Source organism: Taurulus bubalis (assembly GCF_910589615.1).
Source record: "Taurulus bubalis genome assembly, chromosome: 14".
Taxonomy (NCBI): Eukaryota; Metazoa; Chordata; class Actinopteri; order Perciformes; family Cottidae; genus Taurulus; species Taurulus bubalis.
The window spans coordinates 10,399,715-10,421,737 of NC_136602.1; the positions used below are offsets into that span (position 1 = coordinate 10,399,715).

General features: G+C 38.6%; 1 protein-coding gene across 1 annotated transcript in view; it reads left to right on the forward strand.

Moving 5' to 3' along the window:
- Positions 1-3,852: 3,852 nt before the first annotated feature.
- LOC306747103 (VPS10 domain-containing receptor SorCS1-like) overlaps positions 3,853-22,023 on the forward strand; it is a gene marked incomplete at its 3' end in the record, with an annotated part of 40,327 nt that continues 22,156 nt past the window's right edge. The window contains exons 1-5 of the mRNA XM_079230115.1: positions 3,853-4,584; positions 17,226-17,293; positions 18,776-18,875; positions 19,105-19,263; positions 20,652-20,725. Coding sequence (XP_079086241.1) covers positions 3,865-4,584; positions 17,226-17,293; positions 18,776-18,875; positions 19,105-19,263; positions 20,652-20,725 — 1,121 coding nt within the window. The 5' untranslated portion in view covers positions 3,853-3,864. The remainder of the gene's footprint in view (positions 4,585-17,225; positions 17,294-18,775; positions 18,876-19,104; positions 19,264-20,651; positions 20,726-22,023) is intronic.

Here is a 22,023-nt window from a genome sequence, read left to right on the forward strand (position 1 = left end):
CAACTACATTTGTAAAACAACAATGCACACTCACACAGAGAATGCTATTAGCACTAATATGTATAGGGCCACAACAACCTTGTTTTGAGAACATCTCACTCCTGAAAAGTGTCTCTTTCCCCATTGAAACAAGATATTAGGCTGAGACATACTGAAAGGACAGATACAGTACATGCAAATCGGTGGAATATTAATTCAAGAAATGGGATATTCTGTTTTAATGGAGAGTACAGATTGGCTGAAACATCTAGATGAGTTTATTATATAGGTTATTTTACTTAACAAGCTTTCCATGATTTTTCTGCATACTTGAAAAAAGTTTCATTGAAATATAAACAGTACGGATCAATTATATCATGTCTTGTGAGATCGACAACAGATACAATGCAATTTAGTAAATGTGCGTCTGTTTGGATCTTAATGGATTTTTAGCTTGTTTGCAATGTTAGCAGACGTGAATGTAAACACATTTTCAATATCCAAGCACTGATGCTGTGAATAATGAATATCCCAGTTGAGATTGCTGATGATACTGCATAGTCCTAATAGTTCACTGGTTTACTGCAAGTATTTATACAAATTACATCAAACAACCAACACTGCATACATAATTGCCTATATTTTACCATTTTCTGCTCAAGTTCATTCCCGGTGCCCTAGGCTATAGTTTCATTTCTTCTAATCTTACAAACAGGTCAGGCCAATCATTCTCTCAGATCTAGCACACAAATTTACATCAGTGCATTTCGTTTTCTTGGCATGAGTGAAGCGAGGAGGAATACATGTCCTGTTGCTAAAAAATAACATACATTTCTTATCATTTCCTCGAATTGTGTGAAGTATTTGATCTTTTAAATGTGGATTAATGTAAAGTTGGGATCAGAGCACTTAACCTGCTGTCCATATTGCCTCTCCCCATATCTCTCAATAATGTAATTGAAATCATTATTTGAAAAGGCGATTTTCTCTCCAGGTGCCCCAGACGTGTGTTCAGCACTAACTGAAGTGGATGTCTCGCGTGTCTATACTTCAACACCTTCTATCTCAGCACGAGTGGTTCTGTTAAACATCTGCAAGAAGGCAAAAACATGCACAGAAGTTTCACACTTTTTTGTGAATCATGATTGTGCGTAGATTATAATTGAATGCTGAAAAGAGAGGACAATTTTCTATAGCAACTCTGTGCGGCTTTTAGTCATACACACATTGCTGCTTGTATTCAATGCAGCACTCCTAGCAGATGTTAGCTTTTTAGTTGGAGCAGAAGGGTGAGACAATGTACTCTGCATGACTAATGTTCAGAGTGTCTTTGCTTCTCTTTTTTATTACCGTTATGAGCATCGGAGTCATTTGAACAGTTGTGAAAGTGAACCAGACACCATAGTGGAAAAGGTCTCATTTCAGAGAGGGGCTTTACGGTGTTCTTTTCTTCTTCCACTGAAATCTGTTTAATTAAAAAAAACGGAGAATAAACCAACAACATGGATTGCTGTCGCCCCGATCCTTTGTGTGCTTTTCACACTGTCTGCTCACAAGTTTCCATCAAGTATGAGCTCAGGGATCATAACACAGTTTGTATTCAGTCTGTGTGACAGGCAGAAAACCAGCAATCTTGTCTGTCGAAAGACAATGATTCCACTCAGCTGCCATGTTGTGACCACAAATGTGTCCGGAAATATGTCACCTTGCGCAGGGAAATTTAGAGTCTGAACAATTCAAAAGTATTTTGTGTTTGATTGTTAAAGCACATCTCCAAAGTCTGCTTGCACTTTTTATATATATATATATTTTAACATGTGACTATCCTCAGTTCAGTCGTTGAAAATAAATGATTGTTTTTTTTAAAATATATATAATATGTTAAATATATATAACAGCTTCATCCTCCCACTGTGACTTCAGAGGGAAATATACACTATAAACAAAAGAAGAAGTAGAAGTTAAACTACAACTAGATTAATCTTCAATAATTGTGATAGTTGAGTCATTGTTTAGGTCACTTCAAAGGTCAAACAGTCTTCAGTTCAAACCTCTAAAATGGGACATGTTCCAGCTGTTCACTGATTTAGATAAGTTCAAATTGAATATCTTTAGGCTTTGGGCTATTTTTCCGATACAGCAACTGATTTGAAAATGTCCCCGTAGACCCAGGAAAATAATGACAGCTTTCTTTCATTATTTCAAAAATGAATTGGTTGATCAAGAAGATAATCAGGAGTTAATTAGTATCTATCTAGCTGTTAGTTGCATCCATATTTGGGGAAATAATTTTGCACACACAAATAAAGTAGTGCAAGCTAAACAAGACAAAGTACTAAAAACAAGGCATACACAAACCCAGCAGGTGCACAACCATCCGTGTCTAAACTCAGCAGGCAGGTCAGGCAAAACTCCATTATTATTACTCCACAATGTCATTGCAGATGTATCCCACACAAAGCCACAGCAAGTAAAACATACATGTACAAATTCATACAGGTGCCACACAGACACAAGCATAACTTCCATTCAGACGTTGTCCGCATTGTAATAGTTGGACTGCACATTAGGTTTGCATTACAGTCAAGACTTGAGCTTTTTAGCCAATGTTCCCCATGATTGAAATTCTCAGTCAGACATCAATCTGCATTATAGACTGGTTTCCCCTTGTCTGGTGGGGGCTAACTGAAACAGATTGAGACAGCTCTTGCTCACTGCATCACTAATGGCTGCCAATGAAAGACGTCTCTGTGCAGTTGACCCGTGTGTTGAACAGGATCACGTCGCAGCTCAGAGCGATGGGGAGAACACAGCTCAATATAGGCAGTCTCTTCGGCATCAGTCACCAGTCAACAGCATCCCCATCCTATTGACTAAATGTTGCCTAGAAATAGAATCTAATCACAGGGTTTGGACAGGCTCTACTTCTCCTAATGGTTTACCATTAGCTGACTGGAACAAACCCAAAGTATTGAGAAATATAACATTATATTCCAGGGTGTCCGCATTGCATGGCAATAATAGGTTTTTAGGTATTTTGGCACCGGCATACTCCTCTATGCTTAAATGCAACCGCAGAGACCAGAGGTGTTTGATGGAGAAAATTATTACTTACTCACCTTTTGTTTGAATCCTTTTCATAATTTTATGTCGGACACCCCTACATTAACCTGAACAAATATGAATATGCACTATTCACTCGGCTGTGTTAAATGGATACTACAGGAGTGCAGTTAAGTGAAATAATCTACAAGCCATTTTGCAGGCTGGCCACCGCAGTCGTTATCTTCATGGCAAAATTGACAAGGAACACATGCAATGCTGTTAATTGATTATATATACTTGCTAACTGAAATGCAGAGCATATCATATCTTCCATAAAGCCCAAGTCAGGAACAGTTCCACACAAGATCTACCAGAGGCAGACCCAATAATGTTTCTAGACTTTTTTTCCAGAGTCCCCATCTTCGGAATGCCTTTCAGATGGTTTTAATCGAATGCATAATTACCTATAGGATAATGATGCAGTCAAATATTTCACAGTGGAATAGTATCTGGCACACTGCTGATCAAAAACTGAATAAAAACCCCAGGAGACCACGTGTCTCTACAGAAATATATAACTTAATTAGGAGAACGCCCAGTTTATACCCAGGTTGAGACGAGGATGCGGGGGTATGGGCCCCTCTCCCCTCTCGTCCAGGATTCAGCCTCCAGCTCCTCCTCTGATGCATCGTTTGCATCAGTACTTGGGAACACTTGTCCGCGCGCTGCTGCACCTCCCCACAGTGCATTCACGGACTCCACTTAACCAGGTGATGACAGACCAACGCTCAAGAGTGAACATGGTATGTTTTTAACACCTGAAGTCGGAATCAACGTAGAATGGAGACGCGCCTCGGTCACTGTCTTTTTATCATTTTCTCTAAGTGGATTTGGGTCTTCTCCCTAACTTCCATCCTGGGCGGAACGAAAGCAGAGCTAAGGTGCATTCCTTCGTGCCAGCTGCCGCTAATTAAAGCTCTTCCCCGGGAACTCTCTGAGCTGGATTTGGCTAATTTTGGCGAGGCACCAACTACAGATCTTGTTGGATTTACGGATTGGTCCCCGGGCGCCAAACCCGCCGACGGCGGAGACGAAAAGCACAACGTTGCAGAATTAACGGCGAGCGAAGAAAGTTCGTCCAAAGTGCACCCACGGTTGGAGGGAAATAAGGCAAGTTTTCTCCAGAAGGACGCGTTGAACGATCAGCGACAACTTTCCGGCTCGAAAGTGTTTCCTGGAAGTGCTTCACCCGCGGCTGCCCCTTCTCCCAGTGAGGGTAACGTGACCGAAAATAGAACCGATGATGGAGCAAATAACGAGGAAAATGGGGCGCAGGTTGATGAGACAGTGGGCCTCACCGAGGATACGGATGTGGCCGGTTGGAGACGAGCACGGAGCGCGAGGAGCGCAGAGACTTGGTCCGGATTCAGACCCGAGGACGGGGAGGACGCTTCGTTTTCGGACCAGGAGGAGTTTGAGCTCACAAGTTCAACATTTGCACTCACCGGGGACACGGCTCATAACCAAGCGATGGTGCACTGGTCCGGACAAAATAGCAGCGTAAGTAGTTTATCCGCAAAATATTTACGCACGGACCCCGTTTGACGCAGTGTGGTCCGCGTTCAATCACCAATGTTGCATGGTAATTTGATTTTTTTAAAGCAGTTGTATATTGACTGAGAATGAAGTCATTATTGCGTCTGTGTGATTGCTGAGAGGTTGCAGAGTTTGTAGGAGTGAGTCTTGCCTTGCTTGCTCCATTCTCTCTTATTGTCTCGCACGCACACAAAGAGACAATCTATACTATTGTTGATTGATTAATTAACGTGGCAGGTAGGCTGAAGTGCAAAGGAAAAAGATAAGTATTTAATAATATAACTTTATTGATCTGCTCCGAGTTTTTTCCCCCTCTATCACTGATTTGAGCTAAAGCCATATATTTCGTGCTTATATGAGATCAATAAACCTTTCCATGCACCAGTCTTCAGCTAGAGCTTTATCCGCCTTGCTCAAAATAGAAAGATGCGTGATGCTAATAAAAGAAATTGTACAGCTCACTGAACACATACTGAAGGCTAAAAGTGAAAGTATTACACAGGTTTATAAAGTGATTACACATTTACATAGAGCGTAACTGGAAGTGTTCTATACAATAAAGGGAAATATGGAGCAAAAGGTTGAAAATGGCATCTTAGTAATATTGTAAAATACGTAATAAAGATACAATAAGCGATAAAAGAAGAAGAAAACAGCTATCAAAATAGATACTACCTAACCCAGTTTGGGAATGGGAACGTCCTATTGTCTTATGTTTGGTTCTGAAAGTCTAACAACCCACAGTGGAAGGATCTGAGTGAATCTGAAGCACTCAAAACAAGATGTAAGCTGAGAGCTATAGTCTACACGCAAAGGGACTTTACATTCTAAAAGATAGCTGGAGCTATGCACAGTTCAACCAAAATCATCCTCGCATTTTTTTTTCTTGTTTTGATCAGGTCTCATGCAGCAGAGTTTGAATTATTTGTAGTCCCTAAATAGACTTTTCAGCTAGACCAGTGAAATGTGTCTTACTCTACAGTATAGCCTGCTTGAGATGTAGACAGCATGAATTAGCTTTTTGACATCTTACTGGCTTAAATTGCACCGTGGCAATTTTTCCGAGATGAAAGAAGCTGATTTAGAGGTGTGATTTAAGACTAAAGGCAGCGGGCCGAGGCTTGATGTGAGAAACCAGATATCTAAGGTTCTTGCACGGTGCATCTCCTTTGGCCTCAGGGCTTAGCACAAGTATTTATGTCCTGCGTGTCTTTCATTCAGTTTTAGAGACTTATAACTCATCTATTTATTAAATGCAGACAAGGCTGTGAGCCAGTTGTATAATTTGGCTCTGCAGATATGTGTGTGTGTGTGTGTGTGTGTGTGTGTGTGTGTGTGTGTGTGTGTGTGTGTGTGTGTGTGTGTGTGTCTTTGGCGTAGCTGTGAAAATCCACGATATGATGACATCATCTCAGGGCAGTGTGTCGACTGAGAAGAGCATGAGGCCAAGTCCCAGTCATGTATTAATGATTTAAAACATATTCAGCAAGACCAAGCCATTTCATTCAAATGGATCTAATGCAGCCCATAGAACTGAACTTGACATGTTTTAAAACGTTTGTCTTAATGCCTTATAACTATATCAAAGTTGACTGTTCATTTGTAAAACAGATACAAATAAGTGGTACAAAGAAAAGAAAAAAACACAGAAATAAACCCCACCATTCTTAGTTATGTTTTTCAAACTATTGCCGCCTCAAAGGAATAGTTTAACATTTGGGGACATATACTTTTTGCTTTCTTGCCTCTCATGTGAGTAAATAAGAAAATTAAGCAATATCTAGCAGCTGACTTGCTTAGCATTAAGACTGAAAGCAAAGGGGAACCAGCTAGCCTCACTCTGTCTAAAGGTAACACAATGTTCCGAGCTGAACCTCTAAAATGTACTAATTAACATGCTATAATCCTGTTTATTCAAGTGTACACAAAAAGAGAAACAACTAATGCTGCGTTCACACCAAAAATTCGCAACGCTTTTTTGCCTGAGTTTACTCGCTCGATTTTATGTGGTAAATTCGCTTCATTCGCTTTTTCGCGGCGGAAAGGGGGCGCAGCTTTTCCGTGGCTTAACTCTGTGAAAACAGTTGCCATTTCCGCCATCCACCATTGAAATCACCACTAGTTCTGCTTTATACTTGTTGTGGAAGTCCCACAAACGTAATATTATCCGTGGTCACACACAGCTCCGACCTGTGTCTGAATGAGTGCTGCTTCCAGCGCTACTTCAGGCGGACCATCAGCCAGTTGAATTCAGCAACGGCAAGACGACAGTGACGACGGGCGGAGCATCTCAACGCTGATTGGCCTTCGCAACTCAGCGTCATATTTTGCCTCATTCGCGCTGCCCTCGCTTTTTTGCAACCATTCGCATCTGTGCATTGACTTTACATGTAATCTACTCGCGCGAATAATTCGCAACTCTTTTGGTGTGAACGCAGCATAAGACACTAAGAGGGGTAGTACCCTGGGGGTACAGGATAAGGATCAGCAAATTACACATTAATACAAATAGTATCACATATTTGGGAATGTTTTGACTCATTTGGCATTATCTTTTTCACAGTTACATGAAGAACCTTCTACTCCTATCTGAGTGATTTCCCCCCTATTGACAAATAATCGTACCCCGCCTACTGTGTAACGATGTGTTCCCACTCCGGCGACGTGCCCCACCCTCGCTCTCTGTATAGGTGCAGGTCAGGATGTCAAGAAAGCTCACAGATTGGTGTACTCTTAAGAAATCTGTTTAAAGTAATAATCTATTTCCAAAGTGGCCAATGTCCCGTTTTTTTAAATTCGTATTAACAGATATAGTTCAGTCATAATTGCTGCAATCAGCTTTAGCAGCTAGTCACACATCAATAAGCAACCGTATCTTACATGCTGAATACAGAGAGGGCGACACTTTCTGAAATGTGGGTACATTGGCCAACAAATGCAAAGGAAATGTAAAGGTTCTGGTGAAAGCTTGCAGTGTTCATATACCAAATATCCCCTTTAGCTTACCATCTGGAAAATACTGCCATGTTTTGACACCTCAGACACTTCTCACATGTTCTCTATGTGAAATCAATTCACACTTGAACTCAAACACTCAGACATCTGGTAATTGCCTAGATAGTGCAGTTGCAATGTATTTTTTGCAACTTTCAAATTGCGAAATCTGGTATTTGGTTTTGTGCTTACAGTTTGTGAGACACAAAGTCTAAGCTTTTTATTGACTATGATAATTAGTTTTCCTGAAAAATTCCAGGTATTTTTTTTGCCAGTCATTTGCTGCTGAAGCCTAGTTGTTGGGTGTTACTGTTGCTCTTCCGTTTGTCCAATTATCACAGTTTGATAAGCTGCAGTGCCATTTTGGCTTTTGAATCAACATGAAAACAAAGGAAAATGTGATCAGTCCCTTGCTGCTATACCACACTGATTCTTGTGGTTATTGTCCGTCACTAGCCCGAGTTTGTGCTTTTCAAGTATACTTTGGTCATATAGTCGTCAAGGTCTTTCACACTTGTGCCTCTGTTTCCCAAACAAAACAAAGATGGCAACTCGCTGGCAACCTTGATAGGAAAACAGACCTGAATGAATGCTGATAAATGAGTGATACAGCCAAATTAACATTGTAATACCAAAATAACTTTCATTTTTATAATATAATGTAATTATTAGCAATTCATTAAGTAATTCATGATTATTTTAGCAATACACCAAGGATTTGATTGTAATGAAATACATTGTAATAATAATCTATTATATAGTAGGCCTACAGTAAACGGAAAAGATGTATTTGCTTTATTCGGAACTCTTTTGTGGCATCCATGCTGCTACAGCCTTGAATGGTTTACCTACAGGAGTCAGTGCACAGATGCATAATTTCAATCATCTTGTGTTGCAGAGATTGTTTATCAAAGACCTACTGGGACTTTATTAGCAGCGAGCAAAAAAACACAACATGTTTTACTCCAGGAAATGTAAGTGCTGAAGGGAACACTTCAGCCCTCGAATGATCATTTATATACTCCCCTCATGTTACCTTGAATTCTTGACAAAAACATATTTTTTCTTGCATGACTCCACGTGAACAGATTCAAAAACCGGAGAAATGTCTTGATACACTGAAGTAAATGGGGGCTGCTTTTCACAACAGCAAAACAATCTCAAAACACCATTTCACAAACTCTCTCACAACTCATGCCGTATTTTCAAATTCTCATTCATGCAGTCGTATGCTCACCACTTCCCAAACACACACGTCTTTGCAACCATCTTTCCATTCAAAACACTTCTGCGTAAACAATCTCACTCTTGCACAGGCACATTACTCTCGTGCGATTACTTTTCATGCAGTTAGTTTTAAATAGTACGAGTTTAGCTCAAATGCAAATGTTAATCTGTATTGATCTGTTCAAATGGCAAATGCCAAATGTTCAGTGTATAACTGGGCGTGCCTTGTACTCAAGTGCTGTGCATTCGTGAAATGCTCTGTTTGCTGCTGTCCCGCTGCATGACCTTTCGCCTTCTCGGTTATTATTAACACAACATGGCGAGAACTAGCAAGCTGTGCTGAATCTATAATCATGACACCGAAACATCTAAGACATCTTTGACCCTACGTGGGGGTGTAACCCCCAGCCAATAAGCGAATGTGCAGCCCGGTCGCATTCGCAGGTCAACCACCGCTGCTTTGTCATGCCTCTCGTCGTCCCGAGTCTCACAAACCGCATGACACAGAAAATAACGTTTCATTTTTCTCATGCTGTGTTTACAAAGAGCAACCATTAATGTGACTGCATATTATACTTTTAATCAGGTGCTGTGATCCACTTCAAACTGAACATCGACAACCAATCTGGCAGCGATATTGAGGGTCAAAATATAGCCCACTTAATTGGCACAGTGTCTGCTTTACTTTACAATAACGTTAGCTTGTCAATTATGTCAGAGGAAGCATTGCAAATAAGCAGAACAATATTAAATCTACAACACATTGTAGGCTGTGGATCAGCGATGGTGGATCAGTGGTGAGCAGGGTCGTCCTTCGATCGGCGGTTTGATCCCCGGTTCCGCTAGCCCATGTCGATGTGTCCTTGGGCAAGACACTTAACCACAAATGTCTCCTGTAGCTGTGCCTACGGCGTATGAATTTTAGATAGTCCTGATGGGCAGGTGATACCTTAGCCACTGCCACCAGTGTATGAATGGGTGTAAATGGGTAAATTATGACAAGTAATGTGCTTTGAATGATCGGAAGACTAGACAAGCGCTATGCAAGTACAGCTCCATTTTAGGATTAGGCTATTTTTAAATCAATTTGAATCAATTAAATGTCAGTTTAGATTTTTTTTGTGATAGCCCTGGTTGGCATGTTCGGCTTTTATTCAGGTGCTACAGTTTCCTCTCACAGTCCAACCACAAGCAAGTAAGGTGAATCAGGAAGTCTAAATTGCCTGTAGGTGTGAATGTGTTTGTCATTCTGTATTGGCCATGTGAGATTGTTAAACTGTCATGGGTAATGCCCAGTGCGTGATGGGAGAGGCCCCAGTCCCTCACGACCTTGAACACATCTGCCCTGTTTTGTTTCCACTCTACCCAGCTGTTTTAAATGCCAGGCATTTAATGTTAATCACTTAACATTCTCCACAGCAGCAATACAGGCAGCACACAGTATTATTTATTATATTGAAGGTGATGGATTAACAAATAAAAAGGTGCTTGTGTTTTAATTGTGTTCAGAAGCATGAAGTTGTCAGTTTGAAGTGTGCACCATCCTCTTCTTTTCTTCAAGAGGATGGATCCAGCATCCAGGACATTTCTTGGGAGTTTTTTTTCATAAAATAATAAGTTGCTGATGAACAGCCTGTGTCCACATTTCACTGGCCTCGAGCTTCAGCTGGCTTTTTAGTAGTTAGAGCATTTAGTCTGAGTGAACTTCCCTTTCTTGGCAAAAGGGATAATCATAATCTTTCTCTGCTGAATGGCCGCTTCTCTGTACTCAAAACCTTCTCTGCCGTAGTTACGGGTATCTATCAGCTCCAGCTCTGAGGGACAGTGATGGAAACATGGCGTGTGAATGGACACGCTAATTGTTGCTCCTTTTCCGGTGCGATGCTATGTGACACGCATTGGAGTGAATATATAAAAAATATAGTCAAAATCTGGACAATTAATATAATTTATATTATATATAATATCTCCTTAAAGCCACCAGACTCCAGTCAGACAACATCGAACATCGAACAGTCTTTTTGAAACTCGACAGAACCAATGAAACCCATTAAAACCATCGTTCTACCGTTCTAAAAGTCAACAACTCTGGTTTAATCAAAATAAACCTTTAATTCACCGAGTTAGATGGGGAAAAAATGTCTGTTATATGCTCTCCCCCTAAAGCTACAAGACTCTATTGACAGAAACATACATTTGACCTGTATATGGCCTTTTACACATCCACAACTTAATAAAACAAATTCATTGCGAAATATTTGTTGTTTTTATTTTTTTTCAGATTTGTTACGAGAACAACTTGAAGCACAATGTTGGCTGCATAATCTCCAGGTTCACATCTGTTGATCTATCTCCCTTAAAGACCCCTTATATGTTGAATACACACAGTATACGGTTTTGAATGAAAGTATAATATATAAAGTATTTACATATTAGGACGCTTGCCCTACTACAGCAAAATCTATTTTGGTTGAAATATGTTACTTTTGTCAGTAATCATACCCGTTCAGCCCTGGCTCTCCATGTTGTACCTTATGACTAAATATGATCAATGTTGAATTACTTTAGTCCGAAACACTTTTTTTCACCATTTTATCTCGCCTACCTCCCCCACATTGATTCTGCCTCATCAGCATAACATCACCAAAAACCTTTACACTGTGATGCATGTAGCTTCCCGCATATATGTTGACACGCTCAGACAACCCTGCGGCTGCTGTCAGTTCAGAAGCCCAGCAGCTCCCCTCTCTCCTGATGGACAGGCTGTGAAGGATGGAGGGTTTATGTAGCATTGTTTTAGGGCGGGAACATCACACACCCTGCTAAAGAAACATTAATTAATTAATTAAATGCATATTGATAAGAATTGGAAGCCCACAGGCAACTGAAGACAAATAATTAATGTTTCTTAACAAATTCCAGGATGTGGCATTGCCTACATTGCATGGGTAAACATCACCCATGTCTCTTTTCTGCTTTACTGCGTTGTCTAAAAGAGCAGAAATTCCCCCAAAAATAAAAAGACCAGGATAAAGTTAATTTGGCTGTAACAATGCAGAATCTTACCTTTTATTTATTTAGACTTTGTGTTGGCACTTTTTTGCATTTGCTTCAATCAAACTTATATCTTTTTTGTGTATGTGCTCTGTCTGTTTCACTGTTTTCCAAATAAAAATTCCAGCTATATACATTTTTCATTTTACTTTCAAGACCTCAACTGGTCTGTGTGTTTAGATTAAAACCAATACAGTCAGCGCCTCAGTGCTCCATCAACAGAAACACTCGTTGGTTTCTGTTGTCGTTGTCAACAACTTTTGGCCATTGCTCAGTCACCACCTCATTTTGTGTTTCAGAGCTCTTTCATTTTGCAGTGGCCGCCTGCATTGCTCATTCATACGGTATGAGTTACACCATCTGGCTGCTGTAAAAAAAAAAAGCCTCATATTCAAAACCCTAACATTGATTTACACACTGAAGTTTCCTTTTGGATTTATAGTAATGCATAAACAGGAGGTTTCAAACACTGTTGGTGACCCTATAAGGAGGCATATGGGTGAGATCAATTCTTCCCTAGCATATTTATCTAATTAGCTGTTTTACTTTTATTTATGTAAGAGAAAATGTTATTTATTAAAGAGTCCTGGGAGCTTTTAGCTTGTCAACATGCAACTAATGTTCTACCATTGCACTCAGCACTTTCAAATGGAGTGCCGAAGAGTAAAAAGCAGTTTGGGTAAAAAAAACGCAAACTTTTTGGTTGCGTTAAAAAGAAAAAATCTATCCTCTTGCTTTCTAATCTTTCCTGCATTGATCAGACCCCCTCCGCCTGCACAGTGAAGCTTCTAAGCTCAGCAGGCTGCCATAGCCTAGCTGCTGAACTTGCCTTGACTTCCATTATGGTGAAGAAGCAAATGATGCGAGAGTAGAAGCCAGAAGGAAAGCCGTTTCAGATGACTTGTCAACCAAGCTGCTACTTCCCACACAGCGCTGTTGTCTCGACACGAGTCAGGCACTTTCTGTTCTGCTTGAAAGCCGTTGCAGTAACACGGAGTATCTGTTCTCGATCAATTTAAAAAGCCAGTTAGTTGATGTCCACAGATCAATGGTATCACTGTCTGTCAAGCTACCAGTATGTTGCCATCAGTCACATTATAGCTGAACTCTATTACTCAAGAATGACATGTTTATTTTCATATTCATGCAATTCAAGTCATTAATGCAAGCACAGAAGATGTTCAGATTTTATTAGGACAACAATAGTTTTTTTTCAGCAAAGTCATATTGTGAAGTCACTTTATAATTCATGATTGCAGTGACCTGCTATCCATGGGAGAGCCAACAGCTCTGACTTCAAACAACCTACCTGCAGCACAACATCTGGTCTATGAGGAAATGTTGCCTTTGTTAATGAAGTGATATAATTTGAAGTGGCAGACAAAAGCCTCTGTACATTACATGTCTCACTGAGGTTGTATTGAAGTATATGAGGATGTGCTTTCCTGCAGGCCTTTGTTGCTGCAGAGTGAGTTGCAAGGCTATAAACAATGTAATAGAAACCGACAATTCTTTTTTTATTAAAGGCGTTAAATGATGCTGTTTAATGTGGTGATTTTATCAAGTGAAGTTCCATACTTAATGCTATACCGGCCCCTGGGGTCTTTGGATTTGCTCGTTAATGTGTGTTTTTTATACTTTGAAAAGCATTTGTTGTCACATTGTTAACACTTCTGGAGTGTTAATATCTTGTAGGCAGGTGTTCTCACCCTTCTCCCTTCAATTGTCTTAAAGTTGTGACACTCTATGTCACCAGTTATCATAATTTTGAGTACCAGCATTAAACAACATATTCTCTCTTCTTTAGAAATTTTGAATTCAAATCTTTATATTTAAAGCTGCTAAAATCTATTTTATTTATAACAACAGTGGATTACATGACTTGTATGTAGAAGGGGTTGACTGACAGATAATTACCACGCAATTTGGCATCTTGTAATTCATTGTTTTGGTTTTACGGCCTGCAACTTTCATGCTACATATTGCTAGAGTAAAGACTACGATTCTGGGTCAAGTATCGGCAAATACGCAAGTTTATGCAGCTAGCAAATAATACGTTATAATATAATTGATCAGCTCATTTACACTACACAAAGACAAGTATCACATACAGTAAAAACAACCACTGTGTCTAAAATCAATGATGAAAGTAGCTAAAGAGTGAGCCATCTGGCTGTTGCACAACTGTTTTATACTTTACTGTTATTTTACTAAATTGTGGCTGCAGTTTATTAAATTAATTGATTCATTCCTAGGTTAATTTAAGTTATTTTTCAGTTAAGACTGAAACTGTCTAAACTAGACAATAAGAGAAAGTCCGATGGCATTCATTCATATATATATATATATATATATATATATATATATATATATATATATATATATATGCATGTCTATTCCTGTTTGAGCTTATCACATCATGCATTGGGCAAAAGGTGGCCAGCTTTTGAGATGTCATATTTGTCTTTATTATTAATATTCCAGTCAGTAACTCCTGTAACAATTGCTTTTATGGAATCATCCATCTGTTTAATTGCAGTGGGTAAATATGATGACAGTTTTATTGATGAGGCAACTGAATTCCAACAGCTGATGAGGCTGGATCAAGGAGTTGGTGAGACTGGGTATGAATCGTAATGCGTATTCTGTCCTGTCATTTGTCTCAGGTGTTCACGTTTCAATAACAGAATCCCCCTTTCTGCTCTCTTGATACCACATCCCTTCTCTTCTTCACACCGTCATTTCTCAACAGTAATCTCTGCACCCTAAGCCCTGTAAGTCACCATTAGGCCTCCATTCATTCTTACATAATGATCAAATTCATCCCAGTCCATTTACCTCCAAGGTTTAAGATTTACAAAGGATTAGAGGTTGAAAAATCAATTTGCTTGCTCTTGGATGTCAAATAATCCAGTTTGGAGATATGTTGGTGCCACTGCAGTCTAATGGGCTGTGCACTACATGGTAGCTGGCAAAGATATGCTAATATACATGGTATTATTTAAATCAGAACGTTAAGTTCTACCATTATCCGGTGTATGGTTTAAGCATTAAAAGAAGTAGCCTTCGTCCAGTGATTTCAAATAGCAATTGAATGGCTTATGTGACATGCTGAACTTCAAACACCTGTTCCAAGCAGAAATATCTACAAAGTGAATATTGTATTACCGTATTGATGAGTTAACTGCAGCCATGGGGCTTTACCTTTCACTTTCAACATCCCTCAAAAAACAGAAAACTTTTCTAGCCGACATAGTTGGATGCAAATTATATCTGACTGTAATCCTGGAACCTTTCCAAGCAAATGCATAATGTTAATTGCCATACAGAATGGAGCATATATTTTCTCCTAATTTTCAGACTGCTGCTGCTGGCTGTTTTATTGCATATGACAGTGTCCATGAGGGTATGACTTTTGGAAGGTATAAAAGCCATTTTACTGGAAGACCATAACTCTCTGCAACCCAGTCTGGACACTTGGTACCACATAACAAGCTATATGGATTATCTCTGAACTAACGCTCGTATAAAGGATTTCATACATTCAGCACAAAGTAATAGCAGAGTCAGAGTTTTCTTATTCAGCTTATTCACAAAGAGGGCACATAATTAGGAAATCCAGCAAAACTTTGAGGTTTAAAATGAATGCATTAACAGCAGAAGAACTTCTTCAGACACTTGTCGTACATTATTTAATATTCACAATATACCATTTTTAGATATCGTGCAGGTACAGACACATACATCTATAATAGAAAACATAAATGAGCATAATGATGAATGTGCAGGACATGAAAGACATTTCAGGACAATTAATTTACTACTGAATAGTTCATGTTAGAGCTGAAACGAGTCGTAGATTATTCTGCAACGATTACTAAGTGTTTAATAATTTAAGTAATTTCTAAAGGAATAACACAAACATATTTTTCCATCTTCACATTTGTGAGGATTTGCTGCTTTTCTGTGTTTTGTGTAATTGTTATTTTGTTTGTTGGACAAACAAATTAGAGGATACTTTCTTAGATTTCATTGGCTTTGGTGATTCTGTTTATTGATACGAGAATTAACAACATCAATTAAGAGATTTGGATAGTGAGTCTATATTTAGAATCGAGCCCTTGGATAATATTGTTTTGTATTCATAAATCAGAGTTCCTGTGTTTGTGGTGTTGCACCAGTAAATCATATTTCCAAACATGGTATTGACCAATTTAGCTTTAATCCTGGAGCCGACTGTACATAAGGGACCTCGATGTGCCTCATGTGTGCACAGTGTGTGTCTGTCAGTTAGTTTCAAGAAGGGGCGGGCTTTTATTTAGCAGAGATGAGGATGATTGACTCGTTTAATATGAGAGAAAGACAAGAAAATGAAAACTACAAACTGCGCAAGCAAGGTTTTAAAAAGTTCAAGTTTCTTGTTTACATGATGGAGTTCTTACTCGTCATACAGAATGTTACCCAAAACACTCATAACACTCGATAATTAGAGGATAGCCATGAAAAGATGCCCAGAGAGTCTCCCCCAGAGAGTAATATGATCCGCAGATTTTACGGTTGCACAATGCAGGCAATGCCCTGCACTACACATTTAAGTATAGGGTGAAGGGCACAATGTGTGGCTATTGTGGGAAAAAGGTATTCTTTGGATGGAAGTTATTTTTTATTATTATAAGTATTTCCTCATATTATTGCCTCACTGTAAAAAAAAAAGAAAAAAAAAAAAAGGAAAACGCTGGTTAAAATGTACATTAACATGTGCCTATGCATCAGTAGAGAAACACTCAGGCTTTGATTTAGGTTCTGATATTTGCTGAGGAAAAATAAACAGAGGCAAATAGAAATGTCCACAGTGAGCCATTCATTAATATCTGGGGTAATTTACAAGACATTTACAGCTTTTTATGTATATTAAGTAAAGGCCTGTTTATTGCAAACCACATACTACTATGACACTTTTTATGATCCTCTTCAAAAAGATGTCCATGATATTTACGAGGTCTGTCTCTCTGCGCATGGAATGTATGATATTATTTATTCATTTAGTCGTAGTTTACCAGTGGTAGCATTTTCTGGTAATCAACCAGGTCCTAGAAACTATTATAGCATGCATACGTGGTCAGCTTTTCCTCAGAGAATATACACAAAAAGGAATGGGTTGACACGTCATCACAGTTTTGTTTTTAATAAAGTTGCGTCTGTCAGGGAGCATTAAAGACATGTGCATGGATGAATCGGTTCTTTTGTTTCACTATGTGACACTTTGCTGTTCACAAAACTGATGATACCTCTCCTTTCGAAGCTAGTAATCTGTTTGATCTGTTTCGTAGGTGATCCTCATGTTGACAAAGTACTATGACTTCAACTCTGGCCGAGTTACAGAGAGTTCTCTATGGAGGTAAGCTCTTCTGTCTGGTTACACACATGATTTCAAACTGATTGTTTTTGATGTCTTCTACAGAAAATGACAAATTACATATTTTTGTTCTCAGAGACCTATGATTAAATGCAATGCTTTTTATATGCTTTGTGTATGCGATTGATGTTTATAGCACTTTTAACATATCACTAAATTCCAGAGAAGTTCATTTGGATTTCTTTTCTTTTAGTTTTATAACAGTTGATTGTAATTCTAACAGACGTTAAAACCTTAAAGTTGTAAAGGAATATATACATATATTTATGCATGGCCCATATAAGACATAAAACAAAACATATATTTTGCTCATTCACATGTTTTGTCACATTCATTAAATCAGCTATAATAAATATGTTGTATAATAACAATGTATCAAATGACAACATGATACTAGTTTCACCTTATTGTCAAGCTGTCTGGTCTGCAACATTTTAGCTTTGTTTTACTCCCACTGCTCTCATTGCGTAATTTTCGGCCAAAGTAGGCAGCTGTTATCAGTGAAAAAGCTCTAAAACTCTAAAACTCACTCATCTGTTCAGCGCCAAACAGCAGACAGAGAGAGACATGCAGCAACTAGCTGTTAAACATATTGAGCATTTAGCAGCCAAATAGCCATATATTTCCCTCAGGAATTGGTAGAGACCAAAAATAGAGCCAAAAGAGAAAATGTTTGACTTGCATTCATGACTGAATTACCGCATTATGTGTAAATAAGCAAGTGTTTGCTCACAAGTTTGCTTTATTAACTCAAAAGGTCATGAAAAATCAGTTAGTTGCACCTTAAATACTTCTACATATTGGGTTTTAATGAGGTCATAACAAAAGAAAAACATGGGGTTGATTTAGCACTCATTAGTATTGTTTACACATACAGCATTGGGGTCTGTGGGACTCCAAACAATGAGTAAATAAAGCTAGTTCGTCAATACACAAGAGTTAAATCATTTCTTTTTATGCAGAATAAAACATTTTAGGGCTGTTTGTTTCTAAAATGTCACAAAGCATCTGAGACCAGCATCTATGTCTATGTGACAATTCATATAAAGACATCCATAATGAAGTCAGCAGGGCAGTACGATTTTTAGAGGGAAATTCATATTTTATTGTGTATTTCTGTTCTGTCAAAGCATATTTTTAGCCAACAGCCAAATATGTCCTCCATGTGAATGTTAAAAGATGAAAATCACATACATGAAATTACATTTTTACCCCAAAGCATCAATAATAATACTGATGATAGTAATACTTTATCTCCTTGCCACACAGGATATTCTTGTTTGTTTTATAATTAAAAGAATCTTCCTTCATCTTGCAAATTGCTTCATGATTTCTGCTCTTTCAATTTTCTGCTTGCCTGATATGCGTAATGATACCATCAGCATGTTAACTAGTAGGCGTTTCTCCATTCTCCTTAATTCTCCAACACAATCTATTTATTTCGTCCTTATAATTGAATTTTAGGTCAACTGATTATGGGACCACATATGAGAAGCTTAACGAGAAAGTCGGGCCAAAAACCATCCTAAGCTACTTGTACGTGAGTCCGAACAACAAAAGGAAGGTAAGTTTCCACATTCATCTTGTGGAAACCCCCCCCCCCCCCCAAAAAAAGAAGATTGTCACTGTGTCGCAGAGTTTTTATCACTTTCACTACATAGCAGCCCTACAGGAATCTGTGCCAGGCGTCTCTCCTCTGCAGTGCATGACACAAGTACACAATAAGCCCTGTGGAACGAATGCTGTCAAGGTGGGCCACTGATTCCCCCGTCTCTTTTCTTGTCTTGTCTCAGATCATGTTACTTACCGACCCGGAGGTGGAGAGCAGCCTGCTCATTAGCCTTGACGAGGGGGCGACCTATCAGAAACACAGCTTAGCCTTTGATATCCTCAGCCTGCTTTTTCACCCCGAGCAGGAGGACTGGATCCTGGCTTACAGCCACGACCAAAAGGTATAATGTGTAGCTGTCGGGTGGCATGAAATAGCTGGAATAAAAACTGAAGATGTGACGGAGAAAAAAAGCTGCTGAATAAGGGCTGTTGTGGAGGGTTCGCTTGCTGCTTATCGTGCACGTGTTAGCTCGGATTGAGTGTTCTGCCGGATGTTTGTTCTGTCTGATTATAAATCACAAGCCTGTTGGGCAAAATAGAATATCTCAAAACATAGGTTGTTGTAACGGTCAAAAGCATTCATTTTTATAATAGCGGCTAGCTTGCAGGACATATGAAAATATGTGCCGCTTAAGCCAATGCTGCAGTTTCTAAAATAGAGGCATCTGATCACCTGCTCCCCAAAACAGGTCGTAAAGTCTGGCTGCAGACTCAAGCTCTGAATGGATGTGTCCCAGACAACACAGGGGAAAGTAAACAAGAAAGACACAGCCAAACAATCCACAAGCACACACGCTAATGCACAACTGTAGGCATGAGCACGCACCCTTCATTACGCTGTGTGAGAACCCTGCTGTCTGCTTTACTCAACACCGCAGACATCAAACTCGGCCTTTTAGCCTGCTATTGCAAGACTTGATTTTGTGAGAGAAAAACAGTCAAAGTCTGAGAAGTGAGATAAATGGTGCAGCGAGGAAGATGAAAGCTTATTTGAGAACCATAGACGGGTCAAAATAAAGACCCTCCAGAGCCGTTTGCCTTCAGGTCGTTCTATATGTCTTTCTAATGTTTTTTTTCCCTTTTAACTGCTCAAATTAATCTTAGGTTGATTTAATTTTACATGTATTGATTGTCTGTCATGTCTTTTAAAAGTGTAAAGCTCTTAGATGATGTTGCTTATCCTCATAAAGCTCCGGGTTTAAGATGCTTGCAGCTCGATCATTATGTTAAGATGACAAGCGTTCTGAAGGCTTTGACATAAGTCCAGCTTTGCAGTAAAAAGAAGACTAATGGCTTTATGAAATAAAAAGACTACAATGACAGTTAAATTACTGATTTTATAACACCAATTAGGCCAAAATCCTGCTGAGTTATGAAGGAGACGCTTTGATTTGAATACAGAGACCAATTTGTCTGTCCTCCTTCCCTCTTTTCCAAGACATCAGAACAAATAAACTTTCAATAATTTTTTTTTTCTGGCTTCAGACTACTTTTTACAGTAACTGATGGATTTTCTCCTCACTGACACATTTTTACAGAGTATGCACTCAGTAGCGCAATATTCAAAACAACATCAACACATTGATGCCACAAAATCAACAAATCTTGACAGCTGCTTGATAATACAGTTAGGCATATATCAGGAAACAATTCTCTTGGATATTATGACATGGAACATTATTCTTTATGCTGTAACTCATTTGGTTAATGCATTCCTCTCATTTTTCAGCTCTATGTCTCTGTTGAATTTGGGAAGAGATGGCAGCTTGTGCACGACGGTGTCATCCCCAACAGATTCTACTGGTGAGATCAACAATCAGTCATTTGCCGAGGGTTTTTCTTTCTGAGATAGAAATACTGCACTATCGCCACATATTTATGTGTTTCCAGCAACGCTATGAATAACATTATACATTTAATAATTAAAATGTATGCATTTATAGCATTCTGTTCACAGCAGTAGTCGGGGAAATGCCTCCACTGTACATATTAACATTCTCTAGAAAATGTGTTTATTTATATTTTCACTGACTTAATAGAACCACAAGTAAACATGTGGCTCTGACTGAGTTATAAATATCAGATTTGATATTTTTTGAGTAACAAGTTTTATACTTGACAATATGTCACAGAATTTGTCACAGAAATGTAATTTGTTGTTAGTCAGTGGTGGACATACTCACATTCTTTAGCAGTCTCACAATATTAGCAAAATGTACTTAAAGTATTACAAATTGAAATATTTGGCCTCTTTGATTGAAATGATCACTTGTATGTATTGTTAATATAATGCATGAATTAACTGCTAACAACTCTGTCCATGAGTTGCTAAATTCAATGACACATTTTATTCCGATTGCTTTTATCATTGGTTGCCAAACAAAGCTAGGTTAAACAAATTAATATATATATATATAATAATAATAATATATATAATAATAATAATAATAATAATATATTAAACTAAACATCTAGTTTGTTGACATACATATATATGTCATCCACTGAATGGAATCTGCTCATTAACTATTGTTTGGATACCACAGTATTACAAATCAAATCATATCCACATAGGTCAGTAATGTATTTGATACGACACCTGATCTATAAAGCACAGAATCAGCTCTGATGTGGCAGATAGATGGTGTCTCTCAGAGTGTTTTACCGTTATTAGCTGTCGGGTGCTGCTACAGTGATTATGGCCTTGGATAAATGTTTAATTTATAATGCTTTTTATAGTTTTTGGCTCCAGAATGCCTTTTACACATATAGCTAAAGAAGAAGGACCATCGATTAATCAAGGCGGTTGGAGTGACCTCCAGTACATGCTTTTACAGTGTTTGCATTGGTCTGGGAAACACAACGACCCAACACATTAAATGTAAATGAAAATCACTTTAGTAAAGAGGTGACAACTAAGTAGACAAAACAAAGATGATGTCTTGTTTTATGAGGCTGATTTTGTTGATCCCCAGAGAAGGTAGATCTATGGCATTTATTTATTATTGGGGTCTAATCTTTAACCTTCTCATGAGTGAGTGACTCTCTACCTGTGTGTGTTGTCTATGCTATTTATTGTGTCATGCACATACAAGTTAACA